The sequence below is a fragment of the Bombus huntii genome, chromosome 10 (genome assembly GCF_024542735.1).
Source record: "Bombus huntii isolate Logan2020A chromosome 10, iyBomHunt1.1, whole genome shotgun sequence".
Taxonomy (NCBI): Eukaryota; Metazoa; Arthropoda; class Insecta; order Hymenoptera; family Apidae; genus Bombus; species Bombus huntii.
The window spans coordinates 13571853-13594198 of NC_066247.1; the positions used below are offsets into that span (position 1 = coordinate 13571853).

Sequence of the window (22346 nt, forward strand, 5' to 3'; positions counted from 1 at the left end):
GTATAAGTTATAAATATGTGAGCGTTATGTATTTATAACTTGTACGTTTACACATATAAATATAGACGCGCGTATAGCCAAGAATTTTTCCATTTAATTACTATTGCTCTTAAACACAACCTGTTAAAAGCAATATTTCAACAACATACACATCCGTGTATCTCCTCGTTGCATCATATAGATACGAGCCGAAAGATCTTTTTCACATTTTCAAAAACAATGATCAATACTTTTTTCAATGCTTTTATATTATATTTGCATTTACCAATTGTTCGAACAATTCTTCCACGCCAATTGTATTATCAACGATATTCCCTCTTCTCCCTTTTCTTTCCACGAAAGCTGATATTCAGTCAGGCAAGGGGTTGCGTTACAGGCTGAAAGGGATTGGTGGAATTAACATGTGTGTTATATAATACAATATATTGTCACAGTTTGCTCGACCCCAATTTCCTTCTTTTCTTCGTCTAGATTCTAAGCTACTTCCTGCTTTCGCACCGTTTCCTCTTAATTATTATGCGTTTCAACATGAATTCGTACATTTTATGTGCTTTTAAATGCTCGCAAACGTGGTTGCAGCACTTTTATCCTTTAACCTTTTCGCCTTTTTCCATCTATTAACTCTGAAAATTCGTTTGAACACTCACGAATACAATTTCAATGACATTCGCAAGAAATTTTTTTTGTAAATTCTTTGATTCTTCATAACGACATTCGCCTAAGATTCTCAACTTCCGGTTCTTCCATCTTTTCACAAATCCGCATATATCTTACATTGTTATATTATCATTATATGTACAATATAAAAATAATACAACCTTCTCTTGCTACTTACGATTCATCGAAACTCCAGAAGTTGAAATAAAAATGATGCAACCACCATAGAGTAATGCGTCGAGACAAACGTTTCTTCTTTACCTCGCAAGCCATTTCAAGTACACGCTGGTATTTCGTAACATAAAAAAATAATACAAAAATCGAATTCTTACAAACATTCCAACTGTTCATAGATTTTTCTTTGTTATTTTTTATCTTACTTACACCTGACTAATTAATTAACAGATGTTTATTGTCACATGTGTCAGAGTGGCCATCGACACTTTCATCGTCAAAAATATGCAATTCCTCCTCGTTTTGCTACAATTTATTTATAGAATCGCTATCGCTAGCGTCGGTCCATTCGGCGTTGGTTTACTCTTTCTATCTTTTTCCAAACGCTATAGAATTCGTATTATTCAATTAGTACTTGTGCGTGCAATTAGTATTTAAATTGCAGTAATTAAATTATGGAATTCATTTGAGGTTATGGATGCGTTTCGTAAACGTTTGTAAACGCTTAAAGCATGATTATCGGTCAATATTAATATCAATGACATTATCGATAATAAATCAGGATTAATATTTCGCATCATTTAGATGTATTTTTTCTTTTGAAAGAGATCAACCTGGCGCTTGTATAATTATCTGGACGAAGTAATGAATCGTCAATGATCGACTAGGCCGTGCATCGATGGACACTCTGTCAAGTCAGTTGTTTTCCATGGGAGTTGACGACGATCGTCGAAACGTATCCCTCAAAAACAGCCAAACCACGGAAAACTTAGATATTAATCGTAATTGCAAACATCGACGATTCGTCTTCCTCCCTTTCCTATTTAACACTTAATACTCTCCAATGGGAAAGTTGTATATAAATTAGGAAAAAGATATTGTCTGACTTTATAAATCGCTAGTTGGAAAGAAATACATACACATTGAGCATCTAGCGACTTCTTAAATTCCTAATTTGTTTGGTCTGATTGTTTGGTTTTAATTTTTGATCGGTGATTGCAATTAGCATCGATTAAAGTATCGACTAAAATGAAAGAAGTGCAAATTACTGTGAGGTGAGATTTCTTACATTAAAAATAATATTAAAGAAAATTTGTGAAAAACCCCTGTTTGTAAAATTGTGTTTCAACTATTGAATGCATAAAAGAAGATAGAGAGTTAAAAAATCTGCAAATTTCGAAACAAGTGGTTCTGAATGAATTTTCAAAATACTTGATTAATATCTAACCGATTCATTTCAATTTTTTGATATAAAAAGAACGTTCCGCTTCATAGATTCATTTCTCGACATATTAAAAAATTATATTACTATTTATTCTTATTTCAATTTTCCGACCACCAAACATATTTTGTTCCAAAACAAATTTGGATCATGCGAATTATCCAGGCTGGCGAGTTTCGGTAAAAGTAATTCAATTACTTTGGGATCTTACGCGTGGACGCATCAGGACGTTTCTTTAATTAGACAAGACTTAACACCGAGAGAACACTCTTTAGAAAAATCTTGGTCCTAGAATAATTTTGCTACAGATATGCTCGAATTTTCTAGTTTCTTTTCTATTCTCTGTGGTAGAATAACTTTTTCACCTTCATTCAGATTAGAAATTTTGATAGTTTCTTGTCTGTTAAAAAATCTCGAAACACGAATGCTTTTAGAAGTTTTTCGATTTACCTAAATAATTTCAAATAAAATCACGTATTTTGTTTTTTCTTCGTTATACTTGAAGAAAAGATTGCAAATTGTGACGCGAAACATTTAAAGAATAAAGACGTTGCTGCGACTTGAAACTTTTTCTGGCTAGTAAAAATGTCAGTTTATAAACAATTTGTATCAAAACAGGTGATACTTTTTAGATATGTTAAAACGTTCAAACAAGTCTCACGATCGCTACCAAAAAATGTCCATCGTCTTAAATCTCACAGTCTACCAATTGTATCGCACCCGTGAGGAAAGGAAAATCTTTCAAAATTTCCGTCCGAAAAGGTCCGTGCGTTGGCAATCGTTTGCAAAAATCGATATTTACAAAAAAAATGCATCTCTAAGATAAAGTAAGAATCACAGCGTGTAAACTATGGTATCCGTGAGTGATAGGAGATGAGATAATGGGTTAAGTCTTAAGAGGTTCGCAGTATGTATTATAGTTCGACTAAATTAAATTCGTCAAATGAACAGGACAATCTTACGAGCTGCATCATATTTTTCTTCTTTCATTTTCCTCTGATATTTCATGAAGAATAAAGGAAAGCCTCGCAACATTTGGATTCTGCGATTTTTCCCTTCCACTAACGATAAACTTAAAGCAGGATTCACAATCGTCAACTGGTACACACAAAAGGTTTCTTTAGTTTTTCATAACAATTTAATTTACTACTTCTTTTTTGGAAATTTTCTTGAAGTTTAAACTCACGCCATGCTCGGTACAATTTTGTCACTAAGCCTTCACATCTTCTATATTTACATTCACGCTGGATGCACGCACCATTCTTCACGAAAGAAAATAAGGCCGAGAGAAGGAATGATTAAAAGTGATACAAACGCTAAAAAATCGACTAAAATCGTTTTTAAAATCTTAAATTACGCTTAAAAAGGTATAAAAACTATAAAAATTCGTACGCTCGTAAGCTTGCTCTGTGTTACACAGACATGAAATTAAATTTTCCTGTTAAACGCGCGTTCAAAGTCTAATAAAAAGAAAGTAAAAAGAGAGGAACAAGGTATATATGAATAGCCAGAGTTACTCGAGTGGCTGTCCGTCCTCTTACGAAATTTTGCTCGCAATCTGGAGCTTCATGATTCTATGGTGTACTTATAGTGTACCTACATGGTGCACGCGCCAACAACAGTGGCAGTAAAACGCGATTGTTGTACATATTATGCGATCGGGTGTCAGCGCGTTATAATATTCTCACCCTTCGTTTCTTTACTTTTTATTCTTTTCTTTCTCTTTTTATCTTAATAACTAATCGGAAAACTATCTACGGCTGTAACCATATAAAACTATACAATTAATCCTTTGTAATCCTACTTAGAATCGTTATTTTCACCTTATTTTATTTTACTTTTCCACTTTTAATATTTAAAACCATAGTTTTTAATTCTTAATACATATTGCATGAAGATTGTATTAATTTATAAATCGTATACCGCTCTTGAAAGCAACTACAATAAAAAATTAAGTAACAACCATTTGCAATTATTTGTTAAATATTACTTGGATCACGAAGGATTAATTTCGTTCGAAGATTATAAGAAGAAGGAATAATAAATTAATTACTGTCAAAGAATCTATGAACTATCATTTCCACGCAAGATCTAGTAATACAAAGTTTGAAACGAAGGGTCGAATCACGGGAATGGAAATGATACAATGTGCAATGAAACGGTATAATAACGATAGAATGTCTCTTTCAAGTCGTATTCACGTATCCAGTGGAGAGGCAAATCATGTTTCCTTTTGACAGTAGTTACATGCCGATGGTTCTTTATGTTAAAATACAGCAGTTCTTTGTGGTCATTGGTTGTCTATGATGTTACACCTCCGTTGGATGAAACGTGTGAATGATAAATTACCGCAAAAATCCCGAAACCAGTTTAACACGGATGGCGACTAGACAAGAGAACCAGATTTTTATTGTTGTCTACTGGTAGGCGTCCTGATTTGATATGGCTGCCTCTAATAAGGACGCCCTTTATGCTCAGAGAACGAATATTGTTCCAATTGAATTAGATTTTTAAATCCGATATTTTGAAGTTTGCACAGACTTTTCAAATTTGCCACGTAGATAAATATGAAATAAATTTTCTTAAAGAAAACGGAATTTCCTCTGAGCATTCTGAATAGTGTCTAGTTCTCTTGGAACCGGAAGTCATCGTTGTCGAAAGGATCCATTGTGACTGCGGTTAAACCTGAGCGGGTTTCGACTTGCCGACGACCAGCATTATCTTCTGCAGGAACTTCGTAACACTTACTGCAAACAACGATTGAAAGGATTTAGTAACTTGATTTATTTTATATAGCGTGTTGGAGAGAGAGACAGAGAGAGAGAGAGAGAGGGAGGAAGGGAGGGAGGTTGTTGGGGAGAGAGAGAGAGAGAGAGAGATGATTAGCTAGAGATTCAACCTCGATGTAAAGTCGTCAAACTCTAAAATAGAAATTATCTTTTTCTATAAAATGAAACAATACTTATAGTTTAATTATTTCACTATGTAAGATAATTTTTCAAAAAGCAGCCCTAGATTTTAATCTTCGTTCCATCTCTATGTTTAATTTTTCGTCTGCTTAATCCAATAATTGAATTATATTTAAAGTTATATGTATATTTATAATTATTATAATATTTATATTTATAGTTATAGTAACACCTATAACTATTTAATAATAATTTATATTTTTTTTAAATTGTACCACATCTTTCTAAATTCTCAAATATTAGAAAAATTATAAGTAGCGTCTATTCGAAAGCATGATTTAATTAATTATTAACAGACGACACCACGATCGAGGAATAAAAATTAGAAAAATCAGCAGTCGGACTTCAATTTCGGAATTACATATTAGTACATTAATCGTAATTTGTACTGGTGCACCATGTAGAGCATGTACGAGTTAGTGTCAGCGTGGTGCTGATTATGTGAGTGCAACATGCAAACGTAAATTTGAATAATGTTTGAGCAAACTTAAAGACGAATCAACCAATACTTATGAAACTCTCTAAATTGATATAAAACTACATGACTAGTATATGTAGAAATAATATTACGAAACTTTATATTACGAAAAAATTAACCAAAATATATGAACGATAATATGTCAAAAATTGATAAAATATTTAAATGATTAAATTCTGACTAGTAACGTGAATATAAGAATTATAATACAGTAAAAACTACCCAAGGTGACGGAATAGATAATGAAAAATATACAAATAATACAATGCTCGTGAAGATTCAGGTTTGTCAAAATGATTAGCATGCACTATGATCGAAAAGCAATAAGCTTAGACGAATCAATAATAGAAATCAACAGATGCTAAACATGCGTGACATGAAGAGAGTAAGATTATATCAGAGTGTATCTTTTCTTCTTTGAACCTTAGTCTTTGGTCCGACGACTACCATCATCTTCTGCAATGTTTTGGTAACGGCGCCTGCGGGAACAGATTTAGCCAATTAAAGAGAAACGGAACAAAAAGATCCTATCTTCGTCGATAAAATAAGGATAACCGAAGGAGAATCATGAAAACTTAACTATTCTCTCAAACTCAAATAGTCCCTCCAAATAACCAATTAAATATCTTTTTCCTGTTGATAGAACTGTTCTTCCTGAGAAGTGTTTGTGGTTTATACTTACCGACTCCATTCTGGAAAAACTTGGGCTTGCTTTTCCACGCGACAAACACAAAATATACGGGTATGGACGAGAGGATCATCAGGCAACCATATCCTGGAAAAATTGGATTTATTTTTTATTAAACTAGAAATTATCATTTATTAATGATAGAGTGTAGGAGATTAGCGATCTGTTAATCATATAAAAGAAGTTGTCTATTATACTAATCAACGAAGATATATACCTGTTTCCACAGGACTGGCATACATGGGCACAATAGTTACAAAGAGCGTGGCAAGAATATAGATTATGGGGAAGAAGAGGTTCACTTTGATGGGCCTCAGCAGCTTTGGTTGTGTCCATCTGAGCCATGGTAGACAGAGGACAGAAACTCCTATGCTCAACTACAACAAAGGATAGAAAAATTTGTACACTCTTATAACTGTATATTTCTTGTAACGTTAGAATTCGTCGAATCGACTATTTACTCTGTTACTTTCTTGTTACTAGTTTTCTCTTTCTACTTTGTTCTTTTCGACTGTTTCGAGCCTCGTTTATCCATCCATTTTTCTGTATTTTATTCTTTAGTGTGGATAAAGAGACAACAGATATTAAAATAAACAGGAGTAAAAAAAAAAAGAAGAAGAAAAATATGCGTGTTTATGGTTGCAAACGAGTCAGGCGAAGGTGGACACGTTTATGCCCGGTTATAAAGTCGGACAATACCGTCAATTATACGAACCAGCATGAGCCACAATTAGAAAATTGTCACTCGTCCGATTGTGCTAATAATTCGTGGCGAGCCAGGTATAACCGCTAATGTTCTAAATGTGACGTGTGCGTACGTACAACGACGTTCAATGCGTCGTCTCTTGGAACATAACGAGGAGCAATTACACGATTTCATTCGCATTGTGCCGAACTGTGCAAACGGCTCCGTATTATTGTTCCAATGGCTGACCGAATAATCAACGTTATAAGTTTCTTGGAAATATTCTAACGATTTTCCCTCGATGCAATGGCGTTTCTCTTTTTTTCTTTACCCGTATGAAGTTAGATTCTGTGGTTAGTAGTGTACAAAGCGAGGAGCAAAGAAGAATTTTAGATAAACGTTTGGAAAATATTAATTCGTTCTTTGTTTTTATATTTATCGTATGAATGGAGAAACCGAAAAGAATATATGTGTATTACAAGCAAATATTTCTAGTAGAATTTAGTAAAAGAAAAAAATTGTAGCTTTTACGATAAATTTGTTTCTAATTTCTGTAATTTTTGGATAAAAATTAAAATAATAAATAAAACAGTAAAAAAATTTATCTCTCAGTGACTGTAATATGAATGTTTTTTAATTTCTTAAACTAACTGCTACGTACCCAAGTAGCAAAACCAACGTAATTGATGAGGGCGAAGATGTCGGAAGAGCAGAGATACAACATGGACAACATGGTCTGCAACAGATTAAACAAGTTTTCAATCATCCTGCACAATAGTCACTTTCTTCGATCTCCATCGATTATTCCGAACAACCTAACATTTCTAAGGAAACCTCGTTTCTCTCAGCAAATAAATGCGATTCAATCAGAAAGTTGGACGAATGACTTTTCAAGCAAGGTACAAGTCATTACTATTGACTTTTACCATCTCTGGAGGTATTAAAAAAACTAGGAACGTTAAAAATTATACCCGATAATATTGTTTATAGTTGTAAAATGATGGAAATAGTAACGTACCATGCAGAGGACAGCTGGCGTAGGGGTGAGCCTCGAAATTTGGATCATCGTTAATATTTCAGGCATTTGACCCTCACAGGCGCCAGCGTAGAAGAGTCTGGAGGATGTCAGAAGAATTCCATTTACAGCGCCAAATGTGGAAAGGGCGACGAATACTGGTATCATCCAAGCGAACATGCCGAACAAACGATTCGCAAACGTCTGAAAAAAGAAATAAAACAGAAAATCAAACCATTAGCTTCTTTGTAAAAAGAAATTTTAGTTTTCTACCCTTTGTTGATTTGCAATAAAGAATATTTTTTTGATGACAAGTTCTTTATCCGATACAAAGTTAATTACTAGCGTAAATATATCAAATACACTCTTTGTCAAAGTGATAACGAGTACAGTTATCGTTCTCTTTTCTACATTTTTGTTTCAGCTTTAATTTGTAATACTTGTACATTAATATCTTACAAATACGATAGACGTGGAATAAACGGCAACAAGTTTCAAGTAAAATGCAAAAATTCCTTGCAATTATTAAATTACAAAGTAACAGAAGCTTTAAGAGGAAATACGTGTATTAAGTACGAATGCATAGGTGAAGTGTATAAGATAAAGCTATCCTTTTTTCTTTTTTTACGATGTAATGGAAGATCGTGGACTCGGGTTTATAAAAGAAAAAAGCACAGAATTTTCAATACCAAAGAAACGTAGAAATCCGATTCTTTTAGTTATAAAAATTAACTTACGACTGCTACAGCCTCACTGCCGAGAACTTCCACTGGACTCAGCGTTGTGTAAAATGCCATGTTTGCGAAAACGTAGACTGTTGTAACAAGGACGCACGAGATAGCAATAGCCTTTGGCAAATTCCTAAGCAGAAAAGAGGGTGAAAAAGATGAAAAGGATCATATTCGATAGACATATACAGCTGAAAATATAATTTTTACTACGATTAAAAGCAATTTAGGAAAAATATTTCCAAGGCGCAGGAGCGAATAAAAAGGATCTTGCGAGTCGAAAATATTCGACCTTGAATAGTATAGGATACGAAGTAAAAGCCCTCGCTTAACCTCGTGTCCAAGTTGACGAAGGCGGGCTTTACGGCTCCCTGTTTTAATTAATAGATACACGAGACCGGCTGTTGCAATCGCTATTAATCGTTGCATGAGGCTACTGCGAGCCTCTTAAATGTTCTGCTCGGAACGATTGTTTCAACGACTTCACTCGTGCTCATTCATGCCCAAACAATTTTAAATCGCCAAAGTGAACTGGGATTCCCTTTGAAAATAAACGATTCGAAAAATGAAAAATATTCATGTCGACCAATCGCAGGGATCCAAGAAAAAGAGAGTAATGACGATTTTGAAAATTTCCAAGCTAGTGCCTCCATTTTCCTTTTAAACTCTCTCTTACGAAATGTTTCTCTGTTCTCTTGACAAGCAGCTTGGCAAGAGGCAATTAAGATATTTAGAAAAACCATTTAAAAAGGTAACTTTAATCGAATTAATCATTTTTTTCACCTTTCCGATCTACATACAAATAAACCAACGTTAGTCGCTTTTTTTTCAAGTGTTTAGCAAAATGACTTATCGTCTCTTACTTGACAGGGTCCTTCAGTTCCTCGATGATGAAATTCAAGTAGTTCCAGCCGTTGTAAGCGAACAGTCCCGAATAAAAGCTGAGTGCTATCGACGTCACTTCTGTGTTTGTATTGTCGAACGTGAAATACTGCGTGTGTCCTGTGAAATATAGATAACATTCATCGATCAGCTACGCGTAGCCTGCACTAGTATGCCTGCGTAGTATGCACTAAGGAACGATATATCCCCTAGCTCTTTTCGCGTAGTCTCTCCTCTCTTACACAGAAGAATGGTACAAGTATTAACGATAATAACGACAGATTTTTACGTTTTTTTATGCATCTCTGTTTCTCGTCGTTGAACGATAAATTTTTCCATTCGGTCGTTCGGCACGACTCGTTAAAATTGAGAAAGAAAAGTTCTCACGTCGATAACTCAATGCTACGGGGGCCCATTTGAACGCAGTGAATAGATCAATTTAAGCGAATCCTTGCACGCACATACGTGCACCTCGAATCGTCCGCGTCTTTAACCCACCTTTTTGATTGGGCAAATTGTCTCGTCCGGTAAGTGAAAGGACGCCTAACAGTCTTATACACCGAGTCTGAAGGGAGGCGTGGGTGGTGTAACATTAACGCGAGCTTCCTCGTTCTTGCCCAAGAAATTGCCAGCGCGTTATTGAATTCAACACCGAGCAAACAATTGGATACACGATACAGAAATTGCCTTCTAACTTCCTTTTTTCTAATATTTTTCATTTGTCATTCTACGTAAATTTTCTAGACTAAACACTTTTCACTGGGTTGAAAATTAAAGAAGAGAGGAGGTCGTAGAATAAACAAATTTCGAGATATTCATAAGCTTTCTGTTTTCGAAATTTTCGAGATCGAGAGAACGCTTTAGATAGAATACGATGATATAACAACGAAGACTGCGATAGACTCAAATTTGCATGAAAAAAGCGAAAAACGATCGAACGTAATTTTAAAATGTAGATTTAAAATCGAGGAAGCGTTAGAAAAATTATTAGGATCCAAGAGAATCTTTCGAAAAATTATTTTCACGCTCGACCGTTTTATTGGTCCCGAAAGGGTCAAACATATTTTTCTTGATTCTAGTCCAACTTCTTTTCATTCGAACACTTTCCTACGATCGCGATGTTTATTGCTTCCTAACCGTGCACACAAGACTCTCTATTCATCGATTTCTCCATAGGAAAAAATTGTTGCATAAAAATCCAGCAATTCCTTTTTACATTAACTAATCTCGGTAAAGTCGAACCGTGGAAAATTGTTTCGAAGAAAATCCTATCAATCATGCACGAAACCTCGCGCTAATCCACTTTTTTCCTAAATAACGTTCCGAACGCCGAGAGTCCGCGAAAAATCGAGTCTACTTTCGAACAGATCGCCCGTAGGAATGCTTTCTTGTCGAGATTATGAGGAATGACGGAACAAAAATCGAACATAGATTCCTACGATCGACAGACCACAAAAGAAACTTAATTTACGCGGAGAAAGTGGGGCAATGGCGTCGATTATTTCCTGCGCCGTCTATTCATACCCGAAACAGCGGATTGGGCAACAACCACGTGTTGCAAAAAGAAGAACGACCTTCGATTTTCTTATAACCGCATAATGCCTTTAAAATACGAAAGTGGATTTCAAATCGTAGATAAAATCATGAAAAGTGGTTTATTAATTATTTAGGACAATTGTAGGGTTATTCGAGTCATCAATTGCAGTAGCTTCAACGTCTTGAAATTCCATCTTGAACATCGCCCAGAACAACCAAACTTGTTACATGTATATTACGAAACACCATTAGTTTTTAATATAATAGCGAAAGAACGTTCAACGAGATGGTCATCTGAATCAGCGAGATGTTATTATACAAGAATTAATAAAATAAATAACAAAATAACTTTTAAAAATAAATATACACATGCTGTTTAATATGATAATTACAACTGAGAATATTAACATTCGACAAACTTCTTTCCTTTTGACGAGTGCAATTTATTATGTACGTACTGTACATCTTTGTAGAAAACTATGGTTGTCGTTCAACTTTGCTCAAATGAACCTGCCTCGTACCATAGAAATTCAGTTTATACGAAACTTACCAGTGAAGAGTTGATAAGCTCCTGCGAAGATGATGATGAAAAGAGCGAGTAATTTTGCGTATGTGAAAATGTCTTGCACCCTTGTCGCCCATTTTACGTCCCAGCAGTTAATGAACGCCAAGATGCCTGGAAAATGAACGATTCGCGAAGGATTAATATCGATATCATAGCATGTACATACACACCTACGTAAGTATTGTATGTAGTTATACATAATTCAATATGTACATAAATCTATATTACGTTAGGACTAGCAATCGAATATCGATATGTAGTATCGGGGAAAAGGGCCTAAGAAACATCGAGTTAACCATGAACAGTATTACTGAAAATTCTCAACGCGAAAATTGATTGTAATTTTGATAAATAATAACAAAAATGTCGCGAGAGCCGAGGTGCCGTCAGGTCTATCAATGTATCATCGGTCTTTTCAAGTGCATAGTTTCGTAGAAAGGGCCTACGTGATCATGGCCACGAGCGTCTGCGAAACACGCGCGTGGTGGGCCTAGGAAAAGACAAAGAGATGTTAAAACGGCCAGAATGTTAATTGAGAAGCGCAGTGAGTGAGTTGAGAGGTCACAGAGTGTGAATCGAGAAGTCAGAGAGTGCGAGTGGAGGAGCGGGATGGTATGATAATAAGACGTACGACGATATTGTAATCGGTCCTTTTGTTATTGAGTATCGCTTATTAAACTACACTAAACTCTAAATCATCATTACTTGTCCTCACTCTAAGATCCATAAGTTACTACAAAAATCTGGAATTTTTTAATTTTAGCGGATAGGTAGATCGATGAACATTAAAGAAAATCTCGTCGTAGCACGGTGACAACGCGAATCCGCGAATCTTGCCATCGGTTTCTGCTTGTACGTTGGTTAATTAGATTTATCGGTGGATGGAACTAACGGAAGAAGCCTGTCAACGCGATCGGATTCTTAGACACAAGGACACGCGACGATGAACACATGTCTGTCCAACTATCGTACCGGTGAAACTTTTCACATTCACCGTGATACGAGCGGAAAGGTGACTTAATGTTAATGAACGCGTGATTACGCGAGAAACGCGTGTAGTTGGTTCCGTTTCTCGGTGATCGGGAATATCGAGATCGTGATCGCGATCGTGATCGTACTATCGCAATGGAATATTTATTACCTTAGCGTGCAAACGTTCGCAATAGCGTTAGTCCCGAGCATGTTACGAGATATATTTGGAGTACGGCAGTACAGCAGAACTCAGACCGATCAACTTTACTTCGCTTTTGAAAATTTCCGAATCTTAGTATCAGTTTATACGCACATGTTGATACTCAACTCGTTTTTCTTCAAAAAGAAAACGTTCAATCTCGATGGAATTGATCGGTAAAGTTTTTTTCGTCCAAGAACGACGTGTAAAAGCAGTACGACGCGATTCCTCGTGTAAAACTAAGAAAAAAGTAGAGCAAAATTTTTTATTCTCGGATCGGAAAGAAATCACGTAGTACCCGCTTTTACAGGTTATTGGGTCGCACCCTCTACGATCGAACTGCGTGGTAACATTTTTTTGCATGCAGTAACACTGGCTGCTCTCACATACGATCCTAATTAAAATATTTTCGCCATAAAAAGAAATAACATTTTTACGAGTAAAATCTTGTCGTTATAACAATTGCGTGTTCTATGTTACGAAGCCCGTAATGTCGCAATTTCATCTTTTTATCGCCTCTTTCCTCGATATACCTTGTTCTGTAAATTCTCTCCTCGATATACCTATCCTTGTTCTTTTAAATCATTCCTCGATAATTTAAAATAATTTTCCGTTCCTCGAGGAAAAGGAACAAATACGTCGATAATAACGTAGCGCTGCTACTTATTCCAGCCTATCGAATAGAAAGGGTAGCGCAACGTTATGGTACTCAAGATTCGCAAACGACGCTTCTTTCACGTCTGTTCGATCATTGCCTCTGCGGCGTAATTACGCGGCTGGTGAATCGTTCGTTTGTTTAGTTGAAACTACGTCAGGTCAATGGACAATAGGATAGAGAGGTATTTTATTTTATGGAACCGGTTGCGTACGTGAGCCTAACGCTGCAGACTAACTGGCACCAGTCCAACCGACCATGACGACGTCAGGGGTAGAATCGACCGTGGATGGTTATCGACCTACTCCCTAGATGAATAAGAAAACGAGTTCACTTGATGTCAGTTCAACCGACCAGATACATTATCAGGTTGTGCCATTTTTCAAACCAGTTACGTTTCTATTAAAATCCAGGTTTCTAGATTTTGAGCAAACTGCATCTTTTCAGAAGATAAATCTAAATTCTATTTCAGAAAATATATATCAAATTTACGAAAATGAAAAGATTCAGTCCTCTTGGAAAGTACATCTCCTTTAAAACGTGGGAATTGGAAAATCGTGTTCTTCCGGGAAATCGATTCGTTTATTGTAATATACGATATATTATAAATTTATACGACTTTAACTTGGCGCAACTTATGTCGATACGACCGACGCTCGAAAGATTCAAAGATAGAAAATATACGATAATATGCAAGATAATACGATAATTGATGGAAATTGTTGTTGATTTAATAATACAGATCAAAGGGACACGATAATGCAACGATACGTATTGTTATGTAATAGTCGATGCATTTGCAATGTCATGGTCGAAATTCTGACGCAATCAATTGGAGATTTTGCATTTTCAACGTGTATAGTTATAGTATATGTTATAATCTAACTAGCTAGTAGCAAATAATGTAACTTGGCAGATACCTGATTATAGATATTTTTCTTCTAACGATCGTTAAACGTCATCCTATTATTCTTTGAAGTTTCGCTATCCTAATTGCAAACTAGCAGTATTAAATCGCCGATGAGTAAAAGAAATGATCGAATGACTCTCCAGCGAGCGTTCAATTTCACCGATTTCGAGCGAGAATTCTTTTTGCATAGGTACGATCAAGGTCATGTAGACTTTCGATTTCGAGCTGAGTCAGTGGACTAGGATACAGGCAGTATCACTGAAAATGGTGTGGGAGGGAGGTTCACCGATCGTAATGGGAACGCACGTGCAACGACGTGTATGTACGACCGTGAAAAATATTCTACCTAGCGAACGTGCGACTGGTTCCCTCGTCCTTGGCGGATTCGTTAGCGAAGAAAAGTAAGAAGTGTCGACTGACGCAACATCTCGAAGAATATCGCGAGACTTTCCGCCCTCTTTCCCTTCCCACCACTCTTCCTTCTTTCTAGCGTCTTCGCCAGTGCTGTCCTCCGTTATTTCAGACCCTTGTGTGATATTTATCACGAATTCCTCTCGACTTATTAAATGTAACATAACGCTCGACTTATCAACAACCCAATTTGTCCAAAGAGCGTCGATCCTCTCCTACTTAGATTCTTAAACTATCGTATTTCGATCTTGATATAGACATATCTCGTCTTAGATATAGACATATCCTGGAATCTTATTCTCTGTAGACATCACTGGCTTCCACTTGTTGTTTCGTCTGTCCCTCCTCTTCGTTTCTCGGCCTGGAGGTTCTTCTTCGTTCCTCCCGGGAACCCCTTTCGGCGAATTATACTGTTGCGGCTGCCAGTTGACACGTTATTAGAAGATTACGTTTAGTCGCAACGAGACGTGATTGCTGGCGCAGCCTTTTCACTCGATATCGCCATCGTCTCGTCTTGAGGACGACGCCAGCTCGATCGAATCCACTGGCCGACATATCGATCCTTCTCGAGGCTGGTGTCAATGCCTCCGTTTCACGGCGCCGTTAACTTCTTCGCGTTGTATTTTCTATTTTGCCGAATATTACGCACGTCAGAGAAAATTGAGTTCCAAGAGCGAAAAGAATTGAAAACGGAGAATACTAATTTGTTGCAATTTTATAGATCGCAGAAATAAGCAACCAAGACAGACTTTAATGACAGCAGCCTTGGTAGAAATATCTTGTTCTCTCAAGTAATTGCTTGCGCTGGTCGTAAAGAATTTTCTCGCTTTTATTTTCATTTTGTCTACTTTAAATCATCGAGTAGCGGAAGAGATGTACGTGTCGAGGAAAGAACGAGATCTAGGAGTAAAGAGAAGTTACGAATGGAAAAAGTCAACGATTATTCTTTCTGTTCCGTTCTTTTCTACGATATAGACCTACCACTAGTCGTAAAAAATCTAATGATCACAATTGTGGAAGAAACGACTTTTTCTTACTACAAGTGTGTAATCGTTTGTACGATAATTGTTCGATACGTTACAACTTTACTTTATCGTTTCCAACTTAACGTTTCTTTCAAACGCTTTAAACACTCGAGCGAATGTACGATTAAGAGTAGCGGAATTTCGTTCGTTCGAAGAGTGTCGATGAAGCGCGCAACATACGAGGAAATGTTCGTACGGGTAATTGTACGTCAGGCCGGTTAGATTTCCCTTGGACTTAATTATTGATCTTCATCACTGCCGGCTCGTTCTAGGAACTAATTTTTCCCTGCACTGATACATACGCCACTGATAATTAACATACGATCTGGTGTAACCTCGATGAAACATTAATGAAAACGAATCTGATTATCGCGATAAAATATTTTAACCACTCGAACAAGCTTTCTTTATAAACATATATTTATAAAGGAAATTTACATTACAATTAGAATCGCTTTGAAATATCGATTTAATGGTTAATATTATACGTTATATTTATTATATATACATGTTATATATACATATAAATAAATAAATAAATCTATATATTTATACTTTTCCGTTATCTAAATTTTAAATTCTTTCCTTACGGTTATACGAGCTATCACGTTCGGAAAATTGAGACGAAAAGAAAATCGACAGAGAGAAAGAACGAAAGTTTTTTTCATTATCGAGATAAAATTGCTATAATCGCGAGATCTTCGCCAGAGAAACAGGAAAGAAAAGTAAAAAGTACAAAGAAAGGACGCGAAAAGGGTAAAAATCAATTTCGAAGGAAAAAATCTTTAGAAAAGAACAGAACAAACGCTCAAGAACCATAAAGGTTGCGTTCCAGGCTCGGTCCATCGCGAATCTTGCATCAGAAGTCGCCATTTTCGTTTTTATTCTGTTCTCGGAAATTGAACGGAACTCATTTCCTTCGCAAACGTACCTGAAGCTTTCTCGCGCTATCGGAAAATCCTGCTCGCCGTTCCAGTTCTACGACATTTAACGGGTTATTACGTCCATCGTAGGACAGACGCGGTTCCGAAGTAAGCCGCTTGCGGTCGTCAGGAAATTATCGTTCGCTCTTGCATTTTCTAATTAACGATACTTGTCGATCGCTCCGCAGGGTAAAACGTAAGAAGATTGCGTTCCGAATAGGACTAAGCTATTGTATCGTCAACCAGCTGATAGCTGGCGATCGTGTGATTTCATGTTGATCGTTTCAAAGACACAGCTATAAAGCGTTATTGTATCTAGAAATATCGGTGTCGATAAAAAAATTTCAAAGCTAGCGTAATTTCAGGTTAGTTAAATATGATGGTACAAAATACCATTTATGTGGTATGAATAGCGATATCAAACTGCAACGTGTATATTCTATACATACTAATGAGTAACTTTTTCTGGTTAACACACTGAGCACCCTATTCATTCTTTTAAAAATGTTCATTCGTCTCAATAGCGTTAAGATAGATTTAGATTTAGTACTATACTGGACAAAATAACATATGTAAATATTTTATCATGTATTTTAATCTCATTTTGTAGTTAGCAGATAAAAAATTAATAAAATATATGTGTATATGTATATGTATATATAAATATTCTATATATAAATATCTATGTAGCAAAATACGACGAATATGTTCTGTAACGTACTACGATTATTAATATAAAAAATAATTCCATCTACGAAACGCGAAAACCAAGCGAAAAGCTTAAATACCAGAGTCGAAAGCCTCCTGCAAAATCAAAACTATTCTATCAATTAAAATTTCACCATAATTAAACGAACCTCGCGAACGATCGTATTACACAAAACACAAAAACCCAACGACTACTTATTCCAGAAGATAAGGAAATATTACGAAACGTCAACGATCGAAACAATCTCGATCCGCATGCCTTTCGCTCTGCGAGAAGTACAAAGTGCGTTACGCCAACAAAACTACGTATATTTTCTCCTTAACTGCAACTCGATACAATTTTTTCGAATCTTGCTTTGTCCACAGAAACGAAGAAAGAGAATAAAAAATGAGAAAAAGAACGGGATATTTCTGCGGGTACGCGTTGCGTTCGCCGTTTCATAAAACGATATACGCGGTACGGTAGGTGCAGAACGATACCAGCGACCACAGGAACTCGATATCTTCTCTGTGATATTGGTATTTCTGCGGGATTCGTCGAGGAGAAACGCTGTTTCTTTAGTTTGTTCGTAGTACAAAAAATGAATGAATGTTGATTGGTAGTTGGTTATTTTATTATACGAACGGAAAATGGTAAACGAACGATACAAATTTAATCAACTAATAACCTATAGATATTGTCTAATTATATTTAAAACATTCCACATATAGATAGTATACAGTTTCAAAACGTATTTTATCAATCACAAAAGTTCTTTACCCAAAAAAGAAAAACAAAAAATATATGTATTTATATATATATATATATATATATATATATATATATAAAAGTATGAGACACAATTTCGTTACATGATTCATAAAATTTGACTACACGAAGCATAAAATTATTTCCTATAACGGATCGCCGGAAATCACGGAACGTTACGACATTGGATATTCCGTCTACCATGATTCTAGGAAGCGATCTGTTCTGAAGATCCTCGAAATGATTCCTACGTGAACGTGATTCGAGAAAAACTAGGTGAGGTGTTTGCGGAATGCTCTTGCACGGTCGTCGATATCGGCATGCAACGTTTTATTTCGTTATTACTCACGCTATGGCTACTCGTTATTACAAAGGAAATAACTCGAAGGCTACGATTACGATCGTCGCGAATTTCTAGAACCGGCGCGACGCAGAGCGGCGTCTTTTCACAACATGACCAATCGATCATGAACAGTCAACCCTCTCGCGATGAACGTTAGATTTATCCCGACTGATTTTTGCAACAGAATTTCATCGTGATTAAATTTACGAATTAATTTTTATATCATTTTCTTAGTAAATGTTCTTTAGCTCTTTAGTTCTTTAGTGAAGAAATGTTTCTTAGTAAATTATCTACCCTTTGGTAATGATAAGATAAAAAATATGGCAGATTTCCAACAAAATGAAAGATTAATAGAGAAAATAAGAGATGGTGCATAAAAATTCATCATCTATTGACTCCTCCTTTTATGATTCCCTATTGGTACTTACATGTATTCCACCAAGTTAGTTACAGCTTCAATATTATGACGGACATTTGAGAGACGAGTAGTATATTTTGTACCGCGTGTGTAGATAACTTGATATTTTCATATCGAAACGATTTTGAAAAATTCCAATTCCGAAGAAAGAACGTTATAATTAAGTTGCCAATCGAAGGAAACTTTTGCTCCAAGAAGAATCTATAAGAAAGGTCATAGCTTCAATTCGAAACAATCGGATTTGATTTTTCATCGGTTTGAGATCGAGGAACAAAGCCATGATTCCCCCCGAGTATTCGTTAAATCGGGAGAACAGCGTTTACCAGGTCTCCAAGGAACATCCTCGATTATTTCAGAGAAAAACATAGAGCCAGGCGACTCAAAGACTAAGATTATTGGAGGAATTACAAATTGTTCGCGTAATGAGGAGCAGCATTAGCTTCGAAAGCTCCCCGAAGGACGCAAGGACAATGGAAAACGAATCGTCCGCTTTTCTCTCGAGAAAAAAATGACCAAGAACAAGCCGGGGATGTAATTCCACGGACCATTAGAATATCGCCGATCTTTCTAAATAAAGGGATTCTAAGAGGATCTCCGGAGAACATCCCTGAGACAAGCAATTAGTTTGAAATATTTTTTAACGACCAAGCTTCTTGTCGTACTTGGTAAGCATTTTCTAGGGATTAAAATATTTTCGAAATATCTTTGATAGCGTTAGTATCAGTATTATCAGTATTAGTATAATTGCCGATAAAATAGGCGAGATTATAAGAATATTTCTCAAAGATAAATTCGGTGTATGATGTTTTGCGGCAAGTCAACGGTCGAAACATTGAAATTAATATTTACGATCGTAACGACGGTATAGTCCGGTAAAGAGGAGCCGCTATGAAAAGCCGGCTAGAAAGATGAATAACGATGAAGCGGAGAAAGTAATTCGATTAGTCGAGATTGGTACTAGTGAATGACAGTGGAACAAGCATCCAATTGCGAGGGGCAGTGCTACAGTGTTCTTGGAACGACCAGAAAATCCGGCGGTTCAATTAACAACCATGCCGAAGAGGGGTCCTCCGATAGAACAAATCACGTCGTCGCATCGATTAAACGACGCTCGTTCGAGAGCTTAATTTCCGTGAGAATAAACAAACCTAATTTCTTCCACCAGATTTAACTTCCTTCGTTTCTTCTAAGAGTGATATTTCAGTGATGACGTTACTGACTGACATTCTATCTCTTTTTTATAGAGATTAGTAATGGAATTTCTTTTAAATTAACGATCATCGTTCTACATTTAAATTGTCGAAGAAAATTTGTTAAACGGTCAAGTCACTGCTTTGACATATGATTCAAGGAAGTGTTTAAGAAGTTGTCAATTTTTAATGGGCGTTACGCCTCGAAATAGATATTACGTGGCATTGAAACGGCTCGTATATGTATATCTACATCTACTTCGATGAAACAATCAAAAACTGGAGCTTTAAGTCAAAATCTGTCTTAATCCGTAAGTCACTTTCTTAATCTAACGATTAATAAAAATTAAACAAATCCTTTAATTCTAACGCTCGATCGTCTTTCATTGTGTCGTATAACCAAAGATTAATATATATAAAAGAAAATAAAAAGATAAGTAACAGAGAAGAAAATAATTAACAGTAAAAATTGCTGGTTTCATGCGTTATTGTTTCCAGAAAGCAAACATAGTTGTATAAAAGATCGATTAACTCACAGATGCAGCACGCTGCCAATATCCTCGTGGCATCGTCCGGCGGTGCACAATCCGGAAACACTGGCTTCAACACGTAAACGCTAAAAGTCAAGGCAACGATGGCCTGGCTGCAAGGTCGGACTATCATGCACTCAACCCAGAGCCTGATGAACGCCAGAAAGGGTCCGAAGGTCTCCATGATATACGCGTAATCGGCACCCGACTTTCTGATCATGCAACCTAGTTCCGCGTAACAGTACGCACCTACCTGTCGTTCAACAAAACCAACAAACCACTTAAAATACAGATCATTAATAATAATATCTTAGATATTTTAGCAGTTGATATATTTCTTGGAGTCTTAGATGGATCTGTCCAAAGAATGTTATCGTTAAAAGCGTGTAAAAACCAATTGCTTTTAGTTAGATCGATTTTAATTTGAATAAATTTAAGTGTAAAATAAAATTAAGTGTAATGTATTGAAGTGTATTCGACGATAGAAAATATTATGATCTTGTTTTTTAGTTAGTAACAAAAGGATTTAATCAAGTTTTTAACTTTCTCGCGGCTGTAATTAATTTTTTATTCGAGTTCGTTAAACGGATAAAATACATATTCACGTGAGATTGTACGTATAACATCCATGTAATTCAATGTTCGTAATTACGAGCGATCAACTTTCTCCTTTCGCCGTTTTATATATTTCTAATGACGCTTTGAAAAAATTGCCATGCGTATACTGTACACGCATACTTTATCCACGAGACAGTGATCGAACTCGTTAGCGTACCAGGCTAATTTCTTCGCAAATCACATAGATGAGAGAACGTAGTCAGCGATCCCAAGTGATCGATCGATCACGCGAGACACACTTCGGCATGCCGTATAATGTCAGAAACTTGAGCGAATAAGCCGTCTAAATTCTAAATATCAAATTCTACCAATATTCTTCCAATTCTACTTCACATTTCAAAATCTCCAACTTCTCTAATAGATTAAAACTTTCTTATACGTGTGTGTTGTTGTTAAGGAAATCTCAATTTTGCGAATACATACTCCGTTTATGGAATGAACGATTTTAAAGAACAGAGCTGCCTCTGGCTCTAAGAAGGAAAAAAAGAAATAATGGCGTACGCACCGTGGAGAAGATACCAGAAGCTGTCCATACCAGAAGACTCGCGTTCACGCTTCCTGTATACTTGAGAACGCCGGTCGGGCTAACGAATATGCCAGAACCAATAATGGAGCCAACGATCACGGTAATTCCATTCAATAGGGACATCTTCGCCTCTAGTTTGATCTCGTCGTTGGCTTTGTCGGCGATTGGAACCGGGTCATACGGCCCCTTCTCGTCATCCTTGATGCTTCCCGACTTCGACATCCTTCCTGTAGCCGAACAAATAATGGTGAGTTTCTTTTATTTCTATAAGAATTGACGCACTCAGATTTACCACTTTGTTCATAAAATATGCATTCGACCCTTTTTATTCATATTTTTAATATTTGATATATTATTTCTAATATTGCTCTATAATAAGCTGGAATAGTAAATATCTATTATGGTTACTAAGATACAGATTCTTTGGGATTTAACACATTCGATTTAAATCCTAAATAAGATAAATACGATCGGAATAAAAATTCCTCTCAATTCTTGTGAATACTTTTAAAGAAAAGCGGTAGCTTTTCCATTTTCCATCAAATATCTAGAAAGAAAAATAGAAAACACC

The 22346-nt window shown here is 36.1% G+C and overlaps 1 protein-coding gene across 3 annotated transcripts in view; it reads right to left on the reverse strand.

Annotated features, from left to right (window-relative positions):
• Positions 1 to 406: 406 nt before the first annotated feature.
• LOC126870479 (large neutral amino acids transporter small subunit 1) overlaps positions 407 to 22346 on the reverse strand; it is a 31584-nt gene continuing 9644 nt past the window's right edge. The window contains exons 2-12 of one of the 3 annotated variants that reach the window (XM_050628253.1): positions 21755 to 22002; positions 20638 to 20884; positions 11585 to 11710; positions 9480 to 9618; positions 8626 to 8749; positions 7892 to 8092; positions 7535 to 7609; positions 6406 to 6565; positions 6183 to 6275; positions 5924 to 5979; positions 407 to 4800 (exon numbers count right to left, since the gene is read on the reverse strand). In XM_050628253.1, coding sequence (XP_050484210.1) covers positions 4798 to 4800; positions 5924 to 5979; positions 6183 to 6275; positions 6406 to 6565; positions 7535 to 7609; positions 7892 to 8092; positions 8626 to 8749; positions 9480 to 9618; positions 11585 to 11710; positions 20638 to 20884; positions 21755 to 21997 — 1467 coding nt within the window. In that variant the 5' untranslated portion in view covers positions 21998 to 22002 and the 3' untranslated portion in view covers positions 407 to 4797. The other 2 variants (XM_050628251.1, XM_050628250.1) reach the window with 2 other exon arrangements.